At 37.3% G+C, this 20813-nt stretch overlaps 1 protein-coding gene across 1 annotated transcript in view; it reads left to right on the top strand.

The window, feature by feature from the left end:
* The window catches only part of SERPINB7 (serpin family B member 7), a 52640-nt gene that overhangs the window by 10691 nt on the left and 21136 nt on the right, over positions 1-20813 (top strand). The window contains exons 2-3 of the mRNA XM_081078546.1: positions 15160-15345; positions 20755-20805. Of these exons, the coding sequence (XP_080934672.1) occupies positions 15175-15345; positions 20755-20805 (222 nt within the window). The 5' untranslated portion in view covers positions 15160-15174. The remainder of the gene's footprint in view (positions 1-15159; positions 15346-20754; positions 20806-20813) is intronic.

The following is a 20813-nucleotide window of genomic DNA, read 5'->3' as shown; positions in this document are numbered from 1 at the left end:
ACCTAGTTAAAATTTAGCCTGTGATGAAGGGGAATTGCACATATTTGAGGGAAGGAGAGTTTAAAGACACAACAGTAGGATCATTGATTAACTATTATGATTATTATTAAATGTGTAGATTGTCACTTCATACCAAAAAATTACGGAAAGAAACAAAATAAAACAAACCAAGCTAACAGAGAAAAGACATGAGAAATTAGGTGCTGGATCTCAGAGAAGGAGTTTTTAAATATAAGAACACTAGAATAAATCATATATTTTTAACTACATAAAAATTTAAAATAGGAGTGGAGAGGAGGGAGGAATGCGTGGAGCACGGAGGATTTTTAGGGCACTGAAACCGCTCTGTGATATTATATTGGTGGCCATATGTAATCCATTTGTCCAAACCTGTAGAATGTACACCACCAAGAAGGAACCCTAATGTAAATTATGGACTCTGGATGATAATGTTAGGTCAGTGTAGGTTTATCAGTTGTAACAAATGTCCCACTCTGGTGAGGAAATTGATAATGGGAGAGGGTTTGTATGTGTTGGGGTAGGAGGTATTTGGGTAATCTCTTTACCTTCCACTCAATTTTGCTGTGAACCTAAAATTGCTCTAAAAATAAAGTCTATTGAAAGCTAAACAATGTGTGTGTGTATGTGTGTGTGTGTGTGAGTGTGTGTGTGTGTGAGTGTGTGTGTGTGTGTGAATTGACTGTTCGTGTCTTTTCTACATTTTTTTTTATCAAGTTCGGCATTTTGTGCCTCTCATGTTTAAGAATTCTTTTCATATTAGAGCTATAAGCCTGTGTCTGTTGTGAATATTGTCTCCAGTTTGACGTGGTTTTGGTGTTTTCTGACATGCACAAATTCTAATTTTTATTTTGTAATCAAATTTGTTAATCTTTTATTTTCTCTGGATTTTGAGTCATACTTAGAAAAACGTTTTCCTTCACAGACGTTAAAGAGGAATTGACCCATATGTGTTTTTTTCTCTAGTACTTCTATGGTTTTATTTCTTACATTAGATTCCTAATTCATTTTGAGTTTATTTCTATTTATATGGGGGTGGTACATGGATCTAATTTTATCTTTTTCTAAATGGCTATTCAGTTGTCCTAGAGTTGTTTATTTAAATATCCATCTTTATCCTATCGATTTGAGATGTTGCCTTTATCATATTCCCACTTTCCACAAGTTTTTGGGTATAACTCCGGACTTTTCATTGATTTTTATGTGTTAGTTTTCTACCTGTTAATTCACAGAATTATTTAGCTGTTTGGTTTGCCTTTATCATTAATTATCTGTGGTTTTCTTACAACATTTGCAAATACAGATAATTTTGCTTGTTTTTTGACCCACTCTTATTCTTCTGATTGATTTGCTAATAACTTTAGTGCAATGCTGTGTGGTAGCAGAACTAGTAGTCATCTTTTTCTTTTACAAGTGTTTAAAAATTTTTTTATCATGAATGGGTATTGAATTGTGTCAATGGCTTTTTCATCATATGCTGAGATAATCATATGAAGCAGTTCCCACTGTTTCTTATTTGAAAAAACATAAACTTTCTTAGTCCTAATTAATTCATATTATAAAATGGGAGATTTAGACTTAATGCTTTCTAAAGTTTCCTTTAGCTCATTATATATCCATCTGTTAATAAAGAATTTGATTTATGTTTAGCTCCCAAGCCACTGAATTTATGGATTTAATTAAAATTTATGTGGACATTTTAAAATTACACTGCAAAGACAAGAGTATAGTTAGAAAATAGTTTTAAAGCACCCATTGAGAACAATAATTTTAAAGGATAAAATAAAAGCTGATAGAAAAACAAAATACATCATTTATATTTAACTTTGCCACTGCAACTTATTAAAGGTAAAGCTTAATAAAATAAATCTAAAGACTTAATATATTTATTTTTCATAAAAGATAATGATATTCAAGACGAAGTGAAAAAATAATTCAGGTTATCAAATGGGACCAATTATTGCATAAGTAGAAATTCTGAGTTGGAAAGTGAACTCTAATTTGCTTCTTAAGAAATTAGAATTAGATTATATTTGGGTAACCTTGCTGTCTCAGTATGTTCATAAATATCATAGGACTAAAAGAGTTGAAATTAAAAAGGTCATTAATAAGCAATAGTGGTGACTCAGTTCTGCAGGAATTACCATTCATTGATCTGTTATGATCATGACAACGTGATGAAACGACATTACACAAATAAGTGGAAACCAATAAGGAAACCAATTCTGATGAGAAGAGGTCTTAGGAAGTTCCAATGAGTGCATTCACTGGAATGTCTGAGGAGAATACTATAACAAGTGTTGATTGCCAAGTGAAAGGGAAGGTTATTCATTTCAAAAGTAAAAGAGAAGGAGAAGAAGAAAGTGGAGAAGGTAGAGCAAGAAGAGAAGACAGGCTAAATATTTACATGTAAATAAGAAATGTAGACTAATTGAATTCTTTTGTGCCCTGCCCATAGTGAAACAACAAAGAACACATCAAGAAATAAAAATAGACCTAACATTCAAAGCATTTAGAATGACTTAACCATGACACAACATGCAATTAAGCCATGGAACTTGCTACTACAAGATTTTATTCAAATAGATAACTTAGATAGGTTAGAAGGATTAGATATGGTAAACACAGTTTATACCAAAATTTCAGTGACTGCCATTCAGAACACACAAACAAAACGCCAAACAAATGAAACACACATGACTTCAGCTTCCAGGGAATATCCTAATGTATTTTAGGATGTGCAGGAAATTTCCCTTGTGCAATGATTTATTGCTGTTCTTATATATGAATTTTAATAATTACCTCTAAATATAGTGCTGCTGAATAAAAAGCAGAAATATGGTTTGAAATCATTGCTTGTCAAAGAGGTAGGTCATGGATAAGTCATAAATGTATCATAACAATTAATTGTTCCCATCGCAATTGTGTAAAGAGAAGCTTCAGGGCGGAAAAGGTGAAAGAAATCTTGTCAGTGAATAGAAGACATTTTAATGTGGTGAGAATTTTGGAGGCCTGCTGATTTTCATGCCAGTTTTCCTACCACCCTCTCACCTCTTGCTTCTTCTGCCTTTCCACATCCTCATTAGGCCTATCCTGTCAATGTAAGAATTTCCCAAGGAGTCTTCCCAATGAGTTTTTCTTCTTCTCGCTCTGGGCTCTGTCTGGGAATCTAATTCATGGTTTTAATTATGACCTATGTGTGCAAGGTCCCCAGATTAGCATCTCTATCACCGACCATTTCTTTTTATCTACAGACCTGACTTTCCAGCTACTTTTTCCAATTGGGTGTCCCAGGGACACCTCAAATCCAATACACCCAAAGCAGAACTTATTATTTCTCCCACTCTGTCAGGCATACTTCTACTGCTGAATTCTCTGTCCCTTTAAATGACAGTGTCATCGTCCCAAACAACACAAGTCCTCCATACCTCGACGTTGCCTTAGGAGGTATTTACCAGCTATTTGTACATTAATTCCCATGGGCTTTTATTTATGTTGTTCTTTAATCTGGAATGCTTTTCACCTTGATTTTCCAAGATCCAGATCAAAAGCTTGCTCATGGGTGAGGTCTGCTTAAGACTGCTCCTTCTGATTAATTATTTTTTTCTCGGTGCTCTCATTGGCTTGCCTTTTTGTCATAACACTTATTTTACTCTAGGTCATTTCAATAACATGTATTAAGGTTGAGTATAGGAAGTATCAGATGCTATCACATATATGAGGGAAGAAAAAGGAATAAGTCTTGATTTCTGACCTGAAAGAGTCTTTCAGTATTTAAAATATAGGCAACATATATACAGTCTTAGAGTAGTGGGCACCCACATGTTAAATTTGATTAAATATTTTTTAACCTTCAAAAAGTGGAAAAAAATTTGTTGTTTAGGTAGCTGGAGAGCTACCACAAACAAAAACTTTCTGTGATTGGCAGTCACAACATCAAAGCTATGTAGAAAAAATATCCCTTTTCTTGTAGAATGAACATGAGTATGACTGAGAAAGCAGTGCTTGCTCCACTAAATACTGGGGTTTCTGCTGATTAGTTATGAAATTAATCCCCAGGAAGGTAGGACTTCCACATTTTGGAGCAGAGAATGACTTTGGGTCTAGATAGACCATTTCGTTTTATTTCCCAGCCTCCTGCTGGGAAAGGTGAACATTTTTGTTCACTTTATGTCATGCTTTTTTTTTTTTTAATTAATTTTATTGGGGTCACAATTGTTAGTAAATTTACATAGATTTCAGGTGTACAATTCTGTATTACACCGTCTATAAATCCCATTGTGTGTTCACCACCCAGAGTCAGTTCTCCTTCCATCACCATATATTTGATCCCCTTTATGTCATGCTTTTAAAGAGAAGATAGGGCTCGTGGTTCATTAGTGGTTCATAATAACAGGAGACTAGACTTCAGGTAAAGCCTTCATATCACTGTTAATGATGGATATTTCAGTGGTAATAATGAAGTAGGAATATTTTTTCCTGTGAGTCCCCAAATGATGTAGATGATATAGGATCTGCCGGCAGTTTCTGGGTGTGGGCCGGGATCGTGTCTTGTGAAGCCGAAGAATAGAAACACGGACCAGGGAGAGGCAAAGAGTTGTAAAAGAAGATAGTTTATTAGAGGCAGGAGAAGAGGTTGCAGCTCCCGAGTGGGAGGGGGTCCCGCATAGGGGTGCCCAGTGACTGAGGCAAAAGCTCTTACTTTTATACCTTCCCTTGCCTGCTTGGGGAAGGGGGTTGGGGCCTTCTAATGGAATTCATCTATCAGGTTTGTCCTGTTTGCTCATCCTGAAGGGATTAATGAAGTAAACCATTCCTATCTGTCAGATCTGCTCCTTTGTCTGGCCAAGAGGGGTTTGAGATAATTTATTAACCTCAAGGCGTGGTCTCATATTTTTGTCCTGGAGTGAAGGAGACATTCCAGAACCTGGAGTTTCAGGATATTGCTCCTTTTTGTTTATTCCACCAGGGACCCCTCCGTCTACCTAGCAACATGCTAACTAACCTGTCTCGATAGTAAAGAAAATGGGTCATATGATGGTTTGGTAGTCCCCCAAAGTGCCTATTTATAATTGTTCATTTAATTGAGGCAAGGAACCTACAAGAAAGATGTTTATGCATGGGCATCTGTGGGTAGAGTGGGTGAATGAAGAGACACAGAAGAATCTATTATTCACTTGGTCCCAAGGATAAGTATCAGCCAAAGAAACTGTGTAGATGACAAGCTCTGGAAGATGTAGGTGCAGAAAGAGTATCTGCTAGATCCTCACAATAAGGTATAAGAGGGCGAAAGGAACTTCCTTCCCTTTTCTTAATGGGACCAAATGAAGGTGCTGACCCCCTGATTGGTTTCTGTGAGGGCAGCAGGGAATAGTATTCTTGTGGGGGGACACTGGCGCTCTCTCATTGAGCACCAGCTGCAGTGACAAAGATGAGGGAGCCTCAAGAATCCTGGAGACTGAGGACACTGGTACCAGAACAGAAGAGAAATGTGGAAGGCCCATGTGATGGCTGTAGGGATGAGCAAACTTGTTTACTTGGAAACCTTCAAATATCACAGCAAGCTTCAGTCCTGGGTAAGTAAGTGAGGACAGCAAACAGCCAAATTTAGTTCATTACAATTTGTGCTCATGTACTGATATGACCTGTGGAAATTTGGGTTATCGTTGTATAGCAAGGAAGAAGAATGTCTACGACATGCTGGTTCCCATGGCTGAATTTCCTTCTCGGACTTATGTCACTTTGGCATTGGTTAGCTGTACATGAACTATTGTAAACACAGTAGTGGGAGGGTTTTCTGAATTAAAGTGGAGGAGAAAACAATGGTGAGAAGAGCTTTAATTATGGTTGACTGGTAATTCCAGGAGGATTATCCAGTTTGTGTGTCACTCAGGTCCCTTGCCTTTTACCTACCAGCCATTTCACCACATGAAGGTTCTTTAACTGTAAAATAGATAGATAATAGCAAGGACATGGAATGAAAATATCCATGATTATTGCAATCAGAACACAGAGAACAGAAAATCCATTTGCAAACTTACATGTTCCATATGAACAACAACATTCTCCATCAGAAAATTTACTTCACCTACTAACTCATGGATTATTTATAACTTCATTTCCCTCTATTATTACATTACTCATTCACCATCATGGAAGTGAGCAATAACTATTCGATTTGATTTTGGATAAACTAGCAGGATCCTTCTTTCTGGGAAAGAGACAAAACTAGACAAAATTGACAAGCAACTGTAAGATGACAGTACCTTCAGATTCCAATAGCTTTTCACAATAGACGACCCGGTCATCTGGGTAAGCATTGGCTAAACCTTGGGAAACATTCAGCTAGAAGAACCAGGCTTGCTGTTCCTTCTGTGCACAGCAGGTGCAGGTGGGTGCAACGTATAGCTCTACGATGTGATGCTAGCATTGGGACAGGAATGCATGCCCCTGGATGGCATGTTCTAAATGCAAAGGTGTCAACAACCAACTGGTCCTAACCTACCTTTGCCTACACCTGGCCATTTTTCAAGGGGAAAACCCACTACAGTGAACTCTAGCCTGTACTATAGCAGGGAGGGTCTGGGTGTTGCAGATGTGGTTTTCCATTGCCAGATCAGAAGGGTGGAGAAGAGGCTGGCAGGGTAACAAGAATGAACTAACACCCCAGCTCCTCTCTGAAGCTGCTTAGTACAGGTAAGCCTCCAGAGAAGCTACGTGAGGTTACTAACCTGACAGATATGTCTCTGGAAAATTCCAAGTCAGAGAAAACTGAGACGACGAGGGAGTTGGGGAAGGATGAAAAACTGTACAAAGAGAAATCAGCCAAAATAATTCGGGGTCCAGATGGACATCTGAGTTTGAGGAATGATGAAAATATTGTAATAAATTCTATTTTAGGTCCCCATGTCAAGCATGTTTACACAGGAGAGGACTGAACGAAATGAGACTATAAGAGCTCAGTGACAAATTGCAATAAACAGTATTGTAAAATCAGAGCCACTGCTGTCTTGCTTTAGTCTGGTGAGGCTCCCTCTCACTGGCAGTGGGTATGTTCTGAGGCAGGCTGGTGAATACTGCAGACCCTGACAGTATTTCTCTGGCTACATTACACCTATTGGCACTGTAAAGAACAGAGAGGAGCAAATTATGTCTTCACATCTGATTCACACACAAACTGAATGAACCCAGTAACTATCACCTTAGTCAGATACTACTTTGAAACCTGGTGCAAAGGCGAAATGCTTATAAACTTCATTAAGGACAGCACTTACTCTGAGTCATAGGGGAACCATCCCAGAAGCTAGTTTTACACATCATTAAGCAAGTGCTTGGGCCGGGTGTAGACGGCAATTTAGGGACAGCCTTTAGAAACTAATTCCAAGGTTTTTAGATTAAAAAACCAGTTTCGATATGCTCACTTGGCTTCATTAGGTCATTGTAAGTCAAACTTCACCTCACCTCCTTTGTCACATTCCTAAGTGGATGGGGAAAACATTTTCTATAATCACTTTGAGAAAGGAGAATAGATGCGCATCACTGTTTCTGTGTACCAGATGCTGGTGTGAATATATTATTATTATTATTATTATTATTATTATTATTATTGTTAATAATTTATTACTGTTAGAAACAGCTTTATTTTTTCCGTTCAAGCTTTACCAAATGGACTGTTCAAAAAGCAGATACAAGAGCAAGAAAAAGTCACAGGCAATCAAAGTTGTTCTGTCTTCTACAGTGGTTTTCTTTTTGAAAAGAATACACACGTGAGCTTCTAATTTAAACATTTTCCATTTTTTTCCATTTTATTTCCCTTTTCTTTAAAGTTAGCAACAATAGATACATTAATGATTTGCATATTCAAATAGGCTGCAGCTAGGTGAGAGGTGAGCTCACTACCGAATGTTGAGAAAAACAAAAAATGGCAGATGATCATGTGAGCAGATGCCTGAAATCTCTCCAAGTCCCGTCTCTGAAGGGATTGGTCTTCTGTGTATCACCACCAGCCAGGAATTCTTGTTAGGTTTTGGGGCTGCTGGGATCCCTGGTCTCTGCTGTGCACCCTGTTGTCTGTCAGTCCTCCTGGGTTTATTTGGTGTTTCATTCTTTACCTCACAGCCACTCACTGTTTTTCCTTGGCTCACGGTCCCAGCCCATCCTCCATCAAAACCTGCTCTCAGAAATAGATCAATTAGTTACATACAGTGCACTGTGATCCTATCTCTGAGACATCTTAGTTCTTTATATGTTTTGATTGCCTTTAAAACTAGGAGATATAACTTGGATACACAAAAATGCATTCAATATATGCCTGTGGTTTAACAAATAGAACATTGCCACATCCTCGGAAGCCTTCCTTCCCCATCCTTTTACCAACAAAATCTTCCCTCCCCACTAGAGGAAAGTAGAGGCAATCATTTCCGTAACATAACCTGCCCACCTATGTAAGTATCCTTAAAAATACAATTTTGCTTGGCTTGATCTTCTCGTAAAGGGAACTGGACTCTGTATTCTTTTGTTCCTGACTGATTTGGTTCCTAAGCCTCACCGATAACTGTGGCATGGGATCCATTGACTCCATGGCTCATGATTTTGGGTGTCAGTGAGCAGATGAGGGCATATTTTGGGTGTCAGGAATACATTCTGTGTCTTAAGACAGTGAGAATTGAATGACTGGGTGTTGGAGTATAGTGTTTTGAGGTACCCTCGGTAAGCAATAGTGTCAGGGAAAGCTCTGGGAACAGTGACTAAGGGGTTTCCAGGATGCGGGACTTTCAGTGCTAAAAGCAGGAAAGTCCCAGGCAAACTGGGTCACATTAATTACCTTTGTTCTTCTCTCCACACACCAACTTCCATGCTGTCTACTCTTCACTCTGAGCTTCCACTCCCAACTGCCCATTACTCCAAAAAGCTCTTGTCACTCCTCCTGTAATGAAAAACCTTTTCAGGCAGCCATTGTATTATTTGCCTCAGAGGAATGGAACTACCACACTAAAGGGATAGTAGCAGTAAAATCCCAGATTCCAGAAGGCAAAATGCTATATACAAATGGCTGAAGTGATCCAGCTTCTCATGTTTCAGGATAACAACATATAATACAATATAACATCGACAGAGTGTGCAGGTAGGCGGGGATTGAAATTATTGAGGGTCTATTGTGCACCAAATACCATGCTGGTGACTATATACTTACATACACATACACATACATAAAATACATACATTCATATATGTTAAATGAAAATCTAATTGAGATCTAATTGATCTGAATTCTTATTTTATGGATGAGAGAATAGGGGCCCAGAGAAACTAAGTTACTTGCTCAAGGTCACACAGCTGGTAGAGTTGCCAAGCTGGGAATTAACTGCCATCTAGTATTTTATCCTTCATCTATTTCAAGTTTATATATGATCTCAGGAGTGAGGAGTCAAAATAAGAGCAAAAAACTTATCATGTAGCACAGCAGTCCCCTCCCCTTCCTCTCGCCCTCTGCCTCCCACTTAACAGGCACAGAAACTCTCAGATGCTTTCTAAAAAACAAAACAAAACAAAATAAAAAAACACTTTATTGAGGTATGATTGATTTGTGGTGATGGTTTCATGAGTGTATCCTTGCCTCCAAACCCAACTGCTTTTAATGCTGCTTCTTGTATCTTCCTCCAGACTTGTAAATAACGTGCCAATGCTGCTCTGTTTTGCCTTTCACTTTCACAGACTATCTACAGACTTCCTTCGGATAATGTCTCTTGGATACTCTGTTCCCTGCCCCACCTCCTCCAGTCTCCTCCTAATACCCCTACATAAGCTTTGTTTAGCTCAATACGTAATATTTAAATCATTACAACTAAGGAAATATTATCCACAGCTGAACTATAAAGTGTGGCAAGGTATACGTTTCACTGTACAATCTTTGTTTTCTCTGGAGTTAATAATTATATTTTTTTCTCATTTTTTGTTGTTGATTTAGTTTTCAATGTCCCCATCACTAACATCTTCCCCCTCTGTTGAAGGTAGAGATCTCTCGATGTGTTCAAAATGTTCAAACACGTCTGTCCCTCTGATAGCATATTCACCCTAGAGATCTTCAAATGGTCAGGATATTCCACTTTAGGATTAAACAATACGAAGGCGGGAGGAGCAGATGCTTGTAGAAGGGTGTAAGGTACAGTCAGAAACACTACGTAAAGTGAAACTGTATTCCTGAAACAGCTCAGTTACCTCCTCAAATACAGTGATCCCCAATTCCCAGCCAGAGCAGCAAGCCCCCCGCCCCTGTTCTCTAGCTCCCTTCACTTCTCTAGAACTACAATGAAGCCCCTCTGTGATAGTTAAATTTATACATGCTAGAGTATGAAACCTTTAAGGTGAGGCTCTGCCGTATTCCTCCTTAGATACCAGAGTCAGAGGAGGAATTAAACAAACAACAATAACAAAAATCAGTGACTGAATTAGAAAAGCATACCTTTCCATATATGAAAATACCAGCTGTACCGCAATGTATGAAAATCTACATATGCTATATGAAAATACTACGTGACGTTCATGTCAAATTAAATAAAATTTAAGGCTGGAAATTGATTCATAAAAAAAAATCTATTTTTACTACTTTGAATTGAATCTGTAGCTAATATTCTCCCCATTTCTTTTAATTTGCTCTATAAAGGGCCTGAATGCAATTCTATCTTAATGACATTATTTAAAACTCCCAGGGTCATCACAAAAGGAAGAAGGGAGTGTCTGAGTCAGAGGCTTTATATTTCAGAGTAATGCAAGGAACTCTTTCAGACTCACCCAACCAGCTGCTAACTTCCTCTATGAAGAGAGTAAGGTAAATATTTCTGAAGCCCACAACTTAAAGTCTGGCCAGGCACTTTGAAAGAGAGAGAGAGAAAGAGAGAAATGAGTCATGGCTTCTTGTCTGTATTTGAGAGTCTAAACTTCTCAAACAATATCAAAATTGTTGCCTGGTCCTGTTCTCTGCTTCTCTGTCTTATGACTTGTCTATGGCTGTCTTTCTGGGGTGTCATAGAGAGTGGCAGGCACCATTCTGGGCAGGGGACCAGAGATCAGTCTAACACTTCATGTTCCATACTGGAATAGATAAAAAACATTTGGGAAATTCTGTGCAAATCTAGATTCTTTATTTACAGTGTTCTTATTTAAGGCATTATGGGTTGAAATATACAAATTTTTGAGATTAGAATGGAACTCTACTTTAATTGCATAATTAAGTGCTCGTCTGATTAGGGATTTATCAAAATTTGAAGTGATGTTATTAATAGAAATGGAAAGATTTGAAACTACTTCTATAGAGGAGTAACTCTATAGCATAGCATTTAACTTACATGGTGAGAATAAAAATTAAATATGTTCAATAGTAGTTATTCATGTTTTCCCCCATATGTGTATATTGGTTTGGTAAATACAGGAGTTTTTTTTTTTTTAATTTAGTAATGTAAATTAATGTAAATTAATGAAGTATGTTTATTTTTCCTTGTTCAGACAAAATATTTTGATTAAACATTTAAGGCACATAATTTATCAAGTAAATATAATAAGCTTGGGCCAATGAAATGTTATCATTATAATTTTGTGTTTTACTGAATGTGTTTTGTCCCTGGTTTTTCTTATGCTTTATTTAAAAATTATTTTTCTTTCTTTTTATTAGACTTAAAAAAATGCTCTATTGAGAGCATATTTATTCTTTTGTTTTGTCATATACAGTTGGTTGACTGTAGGAGGAAAGAGGTAAGCCATTTCTTGGATTGAAATGTACCTTAAGTAAGCAAGTAGATTTCAGGCTTCTGTGGACTTCTAGATCCTCAAGTCTGACTTTTGGGATTTCAAAACCTTCACAAGTTGTATTAACTTGAAAACGGTAAATTAATTACATATCTCTATATTAAGCTAAAATGTTTATGGTAAGGGACATAGGAATATGGTATATTTTTAGTGCTATGAAAAATTAATCGAAAGCCAAGTTCTTAAGATACGAAAAGAATTTTCCTTCATTGCTATGTCTGGACAATGGCATAACAAATAGTATCATACTGACATCTTTCCTGCATCTTAAGATAATTTATTTCCCTTTTCACGTTTCTTGAGTTATTTAACTAGGACCCAAAGCATCAGGTTCTTGTTGATGGCTTGTTTGAATTTTGTTTATTTCTGTTGGTGTTTTGCTTATTTGTTTAAAAAAGAGTTGCTTTGGAAAATAATTATAGGAGAAAGAAAGATCACAGTTTTGGTACCAAGTTAATATTTGTTTATCTGTCACCTGATGGAAACCTAGGGTGTAAAACAATTAAGTCGGCCCTGAATATAGTTATCTATTTGCCAATGGGATTCAGACTTTATATCAGATGAGAAGTAAATAATCTTGCTTTCATTTCTGGTACTTACAGTGTAACTGCATAAAGATTATAAGAATCATGTGAGGTGAACATACTTTTTGGTATTTATTTTCAAAGTGCGTGAACATGTCTTTACAGGAACGCTTAAAGATATATTATCTCATGCCACTTATTATTTTAAGAGCCATTGCTTGAGAATTTATAATGGCCTAGGAATGTCTCGGTTCATGTTTCTCTGTAATGATTATTTTTCTGGTATGGTTTCTGTGACATAAAACTTAATGAAGTGACAAAAACATATACTTGATTGTCTGAATACACAAATTTCTGTGCAGCTTCTCTTCTCTTCAATACAATTATAGTTTTGTGAAAAGTCACCAGGATGATTAAAAGATTAGAAAATGAAAATTTGTGATTATTGCTTAGAAAGTGATTTAAATAATGATTTTGAAAGGTTTTTCTTTCACCCCAAGGGGTAAAATAGGAAAACATAAAATTTTAAAGCAATGTGATAAATGGAAGCTTGACCAAAACAAAAACAAAAACAACAAAAAAAAAAGTAACAAAAAGTGATTTTGGGCTTTGGGGTATGATATTTGCAGACCCCATTGGACCAACTAAGCAGGTTCCTAAACAGGGTCATTTAAAAATCTTTCAGGCCTTATAGTAAAGATTCTAGTCCACATTATGTAAAATATATTAAAATATACCCACAATCTTCCATTAAATATAATTTTCACTGTAAGTAGTTGGAAAGGATTATTAAGATTTTTCATTTAAAGTTACTTTCTTAAGAGTGATTAATTTCATTTGCTATGATGTTCAGCAATCAACATGACATCTTGGAAACTGTTCCAAGAAAATCTAGCATGTAATTTCTCCGGAAAATTACAGAGCTTTGTGTGACTGCTAAACTTAATATAAAAGTCATCTTATATGTCAGTTTAGTGAATTTACTTGTGTGCTCATTAATTTCAATCCTGTCTTTTCTTTTTTCACATTTTAGAAGCAACACTCCTTTTTCAGATGTAAAATATGATTTTGAGTCCCTGAAAAGTTTTGGGGCCTTTGAAACTGCCAATATTGCTCACTGGATTTGATATGAAATCAATTAAAAAATTTCTGGATAGCTATTAAAAGAACATAAGTGTTCTTTCTATGAGTAAATAATATTTAGAGTGGGAATAATTTTCTCGCTGGGGGCATAGCTAAGGAGTGGGACATGCAGTGAATTAAAGGAGCTGAACTGGATTTTAAACACAGCCTCACTTATCATCCTCAGTGATGCTCTCAGGGCTTGGAATTCCAAAGTGCAGAATGTAGGTTCCCCAGGAACACTCTGGAAATGTGCAATTTGTTACCTTCCAGGACAGAACAGATTATTACAATTTTCTAGAGAATAATGGATGTAGTAATTTTAATTCATTGACCATCTACAATGGGTCAGACATGATATAGAGTTGTTTCTCATTTTTTTTAAACTGAAGCTCCCATTTGATAAAATAGAAATTAAAAACTTATTTAAAAAAAACCTTATTTTTAATTTTGAAAGCCATTAAGTTTTTATGACTTCAACAAAGTTAACACAAAGGCAATTTTAGAATATTGTTCTTTCCAACCATCTCAACCCCCCCACCCCAAATGCTCTGATGTGTTGGTATGGTTCTATTACAGGTGTAAGAGCAGAAGGACTTATGTTTTTCTGTCCTGTAAACTGACTATCTCATTGAATAAGATGAAACTTTAAAGCTCAGAGAAGTTAAAGCCTTGACGCAGGTCACACAACTATTAGCAACAGGGTTGGGATTAAGACTGGGTCCCTTAGGGGTCCACAACTCTTGGATCCTGCCACATCATCAAGAATAGTATCACAGAACATTCACGGAGCATAATTTGGAGTATCCACGTTAGTTCGTTTAGTTTGGGACAACCCTGTCTGTGAAGTTGGGATCGGTTTGAGTATTGTGGAGAAGCTCTGCAAAGAAATACAAAACAGATTCCTGAAGAATTTCACAGTGGGGGCAATGCTCTGTATTTTGTCCTGGATTCTAAATTTGCTATTATACCCTCGATTCTCTAGTAAGACAGAGACCTCTGTGTTGGGAAGTCTTCTGCATGTTTGTGATACATAACACCTGTGTGAATCACATTTCTACTCCAAAAATAATAATAAAATGGTTTCAAAAAGAATAAATCCATGTATAGGACCAGGGATGCAGAATATTTGAAATTAACCTGTTCCTAAAAAATGTTAGGATGTACGATTACTCTAAGAATGTATATGGAGGCTATAATGGAGAGAAGGGATAAGGAAATGATGTGGTAAATTTCCACATGTTAACCTTTTTAAAAATTACCAGTTTAAAAAGCAAGCATGAAAGCCCCTGTAATAGACTGACTTTGCTCTATTTCACTTGGAAAGCTGAAGTGATTTGAGAAGAGGCCCCATGAGCGTGTCTGCTTAGGACTTGAAAATGGAACAAAGGCCACTGATGATAGAAATGCCACATCAAGGGGAAGTGGGGGTCTGTCCCGGATATGAGGGCATGGTAGAAGCATAGAAACATCACTAAAGAATGTCAATGTAAAAAAAGGAATGTGTCATAATATTTTTGCCAGAAGAAATTGTTTTAGCATGTTGGTAACAAAGATAACTGGACTAAAGGAAATTTTTCTATATGTTCTAAGTTATTTGATGGTTACATCCAAGGCTGAAGAAATGGAGCTTCAAATTTAAATAGTAAAAGACTAGAAAAACCATCACATCCATGTCCTCATTGTTCTTTAGGCTGCACTCCACTTCATGATGGCCTCCCTTGCGGCAGCGAATGCAGAATTTTCCATCAACTTGTTCCGAGAGATGGATAACAATCAAGCAAGTGGCAATGTGTTCTTTTCCTCTCTGAGCATCTTCACTGCCCTGGCCATGATCCGTTTGGGCGCGCGAGGTGACTGTGCTTCTCAGATTGATAAGGTCAGTTTTGGTTGTGGCTTCTGCAATTAATCCTTGGGGCAAATTGTTTTCCCCAAGAGAATATTTTATGGCAATGGTCCCATGTAAATGGAGATCTTGCAATGAGCCCCTCTCCAAGTGTGAAGAAGGCACACAGCTCAGAGCACTTGGTTTTCACCTGGGAGATAACGGGCATATTTTCAGAACTGCAGCTTTGTCCAGTGGTTCTCGAAGTGTGTGTCCCGGAACGTGTTAGAAATGTCAAAGCTTGGGCCCCCACCCAGACCCACTGAATCACAAACCCTGAGGATGGAGCCCAGCAATCTGTGTTTTAATAAAATGTCCAGGTGCACACAAAGGCTTGAGAACCACTGCCCGAGTAGATATGGATGAGAAAGAAGAGCTCCAAGGAGATTCCAATGAAGTCCTAGTTTAAAGAGTAGTGACCTGGGCACAAGTGACATTAATAGTATATGGTCACCAGCACCTTTAGAAAGTATATATTACTTCACTCTTGTGCAGTGCCCTGAGCCAGGCCGCATGGGGAAGTGAAAATGGTCACAGGTTACCTACCTCCTTTGAAGTGGGAGAAACACCAGATCCAGGCTGCATGTGAAGGGCGTTGTCATCCCTTTGTGCCCACTGGTTCCTCCCATTAAGTTTGTTTATAAGTGAAGACAAGAGGAGCCTGTCCCTGCTGTCGCCTTTGATACCTAAGTACATGCCGAAGATTTGTGTAGATAATTCAAGCTAGAATAATGTGTTTCTTTCTCTGGACAGCTCAGTGGGTATTTGTTGATAAAGAACAACCACAGAATATAAGAACGCCATTTCCCAAGAGCTGGAGTTGTTCACAACCACAGTGCAGGGAACACTTCACTTTAATGAAATGATAAGAACAGCCAACAGTCAGGCTTTGGGATAAGCTCTACTGATATCTTATAAATCCTCCCAATGACACAGAAGTAGGTAATATTATAGCGATTTTGGGGAGGGGTTGCCATGCTATCGCCGTGCTAGTAAACGACAGAGCTGCAATTCAAACTCACCATGATCTTCTAAAACAGGGTTTCTTAACCTCAGTCCTACCGACATTTCAGGCCAGATAATTCTTTGCTTTGAAGGGCTGTTCTGTGCATTGTAGGAGGTTTATTAGCATCCCTGGGCTCTCCCTACGAGATATCATTAGTGCACCTCTTCTCAGTTGTGACAATCAAAAGTGTCTCCAGCCCCTGCCAGGGGTCCCCCAGGAGTCAGAAACAATCCCCCCAGTTGAGAACCATTTGTCGTAAAGTTACCAAGAGGAAATGAAGCCCAAAGTGCATTATTGCAAAGCCTTAGTTATTTTGAAGTTAGTACTTTGATAAATAAATATAAAGCCTTTGGGAAAAGAATCTAGCAACTAATAAAACTGTATCCATTCATTAATAAAACTACATAACATTTTAGGACCAAGTGAGGTACTTGGTGTCACAGAAACAGAAAACTGGCACGGGAATTAGAAGATTAGTTTCGATTTCTGACCTTGGGAAAACGATTTCATCTCTGTGGGCCTCAGTGTCCTTACTTGTAGACTATGGGGGTTGATTTGATAGTATCCAATTAAAAAATAGTTTAAAGATTGTTCCTATTCTGTAAGTTAGACAACAGTGTGTAAACTCTACACCTATGACAAAAACTCACCTTTAGCACAACAGAAGGCACAGCTATTTTTTATTGTGTGATTTCAGGTCAGGGGCCGTCACTGGTTATTGCTTGGTTTGCCTCCTTGCTCCACCGGTGCCTGGTGGAGCAGGGGTCAACAGCTCATGGGAGATGGGTCTCAGTGAATTCAAGGAGCTTCTATTCTGCTGGAGTGTTCTTTCACAGTCACTCCCCCGTCGATGCCTTCTATGAGTCACTTTTGATAACTCTTGCTATTATAACCACCTATAAGACATATTCAAGAGGGGAAAAATGGCAACTACAGACACATTCATATAATTTACTTGTACACATTTTTAGTCTGCAAAATACCTCATTGGAATTTAATTTTCAGCCCTGCCCACCCTATTCCAGTTAGTTTCTCATTGCAATACCATGGCTTGACATCATGGCTCATGCATGTATATTTTAGATAAATCCACTCGTACTCAATTCAGTTATAATTTATGGCATCCATTTTTATGTATCTTCTAAGCACTACCATAGACAAATCGTCTGTTTTCTTTTTAATGTTCAAGTGGTCATTGTTGGGCCAGTACAGATCCCTTTAAATTTTTCCTATTTGAAAAATCCTTCCAGATGGCTATGAAATATCTTTGCTTATGGGCAACTAACTGTTCTAGACCTATCTTGAATTTTTTCAGCTCAAAGAAAGGTCAGCCACTCACTATGAAGCCCTGATTCCTTTACCATAAAATCGTATTAAAGCGTAGAATTGGCATGTGTGACCTTCAATGGAATAATATGGAAAGTGCTTTCCATTTGAGTGAAAGAACCAGAAAAGTATATTTATTTACAAGGTCATGTGCTAAAGTGCATATTTTTTTCTCTAAAAAGTAATTGTTTTTACCAAAAACATTTGAAAAAGTAATTATAATACATTACTTGTTCTACCACTTCTGTGAGAAGAAATAACAGTTTTATAATTTGGCATGACTACATAGAAGCCCACTGGGAAGCAGATGATTCATAGCCTCCTTTTTTTATTTTTTTTTTACCCTTAATCCTAATATCCTGAAATTTATTACATCGTATAGGCCCATGATTTTCCTTTTTTTTTTTTTGCCATCATTTGAATTTGTTACCAGTTATAGAAAAGAAAAAGAAATTCTCATTTTCTCACATAGGGACATCAGAGGACATCAGAGGACTCCTAGCATTTCAAATTACGATAAATATGTTCTTTGAAATTTTATTTAATACTTATCACATTTGAATATTTACTAGTATCATTATTGATCTTTGGTTATGGTAATTTATTGTTGAATGTTTAATTTCTTAGAATTTTTAAAAATATTAAAATAGATATGTATTACCTCAGTATTTTACCAGTTCAGTTTACTGAAAGTTAATTAGGAATGTTCGAAAAGATAATCAAGTTAATAAAAAAATAGATTAAAATTAGAAATAATTAAAGAATTGTGTTAAATATCTATATGTGTTAAAGCTTTTTTCAAAGTTAAGAAGAATGATCTCTGGAGATTCATATAATTTTTATAACATTGTCTGGGTTCCACAAGAGTTAGCTCAGAAAAGATGTTAGGATGTTTAAACTTTACCATGCTATTTTATGTTACAAGTATAGCCGTACATCCTCAAATACTAATATATCCAATGGTTATTTATTAATACTTTAGGACTTTGTTTTTGAAAAAAGAACTGTAGGACAGGAATTTTGGTCAAAAAAGGGAGTCTTTCTTTTTTTCTTTCTTTCTTTCTTTCTTTCTTTCTTTCTTTCTTTCTTTCTTTCTTTCTTTCTTTCTTTCTTTCTCTCTCTCTCTCTCTCTCTCTCTCTCTCTCTCTCTCTCTCTCTCTCTCTTTCTTTTTCTTTTTTTTTTGGCCTCATAAGGCTTCACATTAATTAATAGTTCTTTTAACAAGGTAGTGAGTCAAAAGTTTGAAACTCTGAGAAGCAGACATCTTTCAAAAGATTTTTCCACAAAGCCATTTATATTTTACTAAGATAACATCACACAATAATTAATATGACTTCCAACATTTTCTCAGCCTTCCCTTGGTTAAATCTTTTCCCCTGAACTGTTTCAAAGATCATAGAATCACTTCTAGCCCCTCATCTTGGGAAGGAAAGATACAAAGGGACCACCCAAGTTCAAGGTTGGTGGACACAATCCACCAACCAGTGCCTCTCTCCTTCTCCATCTTATATTGAGGTGACTGATGGTGACAACTTCATTTTACAACCCTTCTGTTTTCATTTTGTGGCCTCTGAGAGGTTAAACTTCATCTAGTTTCTAACACAAATGTTACAAAACAGCAAGAATGAAAAAACTATAATGACATAGTCCAAGTTATAAGGACTCATGCTTTTATTTGCTCCCCTTGTAACAAAATAAATGATTCTATGGAAATGGGAGGTCCTCGTTGAAACTTCCTCTCTTAGAGACGAGTTACCAATGCTGTTGTTCACCAACAGAGGAGTCATAGTCACAATGAAATCGACCACAAAACTGTGAAGCAAAATTGTTTAAGGACCCTGGCATATGCTACCCCTCAACTCTATCAATTGGAAAGAGATAACTACAATATTCTTTAAGGCATTGGAAATCTTCAGGTTTGGTAAAGGCAAAATGAGAAACGGGGCTGATCTTTTTCATGCTCCATAACATCCTAGTACTGGAGGGAGAAAATGACACCCAGGCTGCTAAAAATGGGGCCTTGATGCCCACAAAGACCCCAGCGGTGAATTTTCGATTGACTACTAATTTGTATGTCAACTTGGCCTTGTTGATTTTATCTTATCTCTCACTCCATCTTATAGTATATTTCCAGATTCAGAGGATGTAGACATTGAGGTAGGTTCCAATTCTCTGTAACCTATTAATAGTGACACTCATGGCCTTTGAAAGTTCTAATATCTCTTTCTGAGCTGTTCCATTTTCCCTGACTAATAAATAGTGCTGTTGATTAGGGTTCTGAAGCCTTGAAGCCCACAACAGAGCTACTGATAGCAACATTGACTTGTTTAGTTAAATTCCCACAGGTAAATTTTTCTACCCAGTGTTAGAATGTCCTTCTTTCCTTCTGCCTACCCCCACTCCCCACTAGGGATGTGGTTCAACTATAGCACATATGGGCCCTTAATGAAAATCTACATATTTCTATAGAAAATCCAACCAATAAGATTGTAGGAACACAAACTGAGACAAATCACTGTTGCCAGGCAGTTATTTAGATCATTCATCCAATTGGTTGGAGGAACATAAGTTAAATGAGTCCTAATTTAGCTTCATACTTAGGATTTCCTCGAGAATCAATAAACCCTTCTCCCTTTTATGACTTGGTGTGCATGTAGTTAGCGCTCATCTTTCCTCCCACAGAATTAAACAAAGTTTTCATTTTTTTACTTGACCTTTTTTTAATCCTTGTCCAGATTTAATCAGTGAGTAATGATTAAATTGCTCCCCCAGGAGGAACAAACTAAAGTTATTAAACACATTTCGTTTGTAGCCATTGATTTATTAACTCTCCCAGTTTATGATTCTTTTCCCCAATGAACAAACCATCGGCTTTAGCCAAGTCAGTGGGGCGGCTGCAACTTTCTTTCCTGCCTCTCTGCCTCTGTCACACACACACACACACACACACACACACACACACACATACACACACACACACACCCCAGGAAGTCTCATGCCATGTTTGACTTCCCTGGTCCCTTTGTGTTCAGCGCGTCCTGCTAACTGCTTTGCTTGTCTCTGTTTGCAGATGCTTCATTTCAATGCTGCCTCAGGACATGGAAATGCCTCTAATACTCAGGTAAACAC

The sequence above is a fragment of the Rhinolophus hipposideros genome (genome assembly GCF_964194185.1).
Source record: "Rhinolophus hipposideros genome assembly, chromosome: 17".
Classification (NCBI taxonomy): domain Eukaryota; kingdom Metazoa; phylum Chordata; class Mammalia; order Chiroptera; family Rhinolophidae; genus Rhinolophus; species Rhinolophus hipposideros.
The sequence above is the reverse complement of the archived record's forward strand: the minus strand, read 5'-3'. Positions and strand labels throughout refer to the sequence as shown.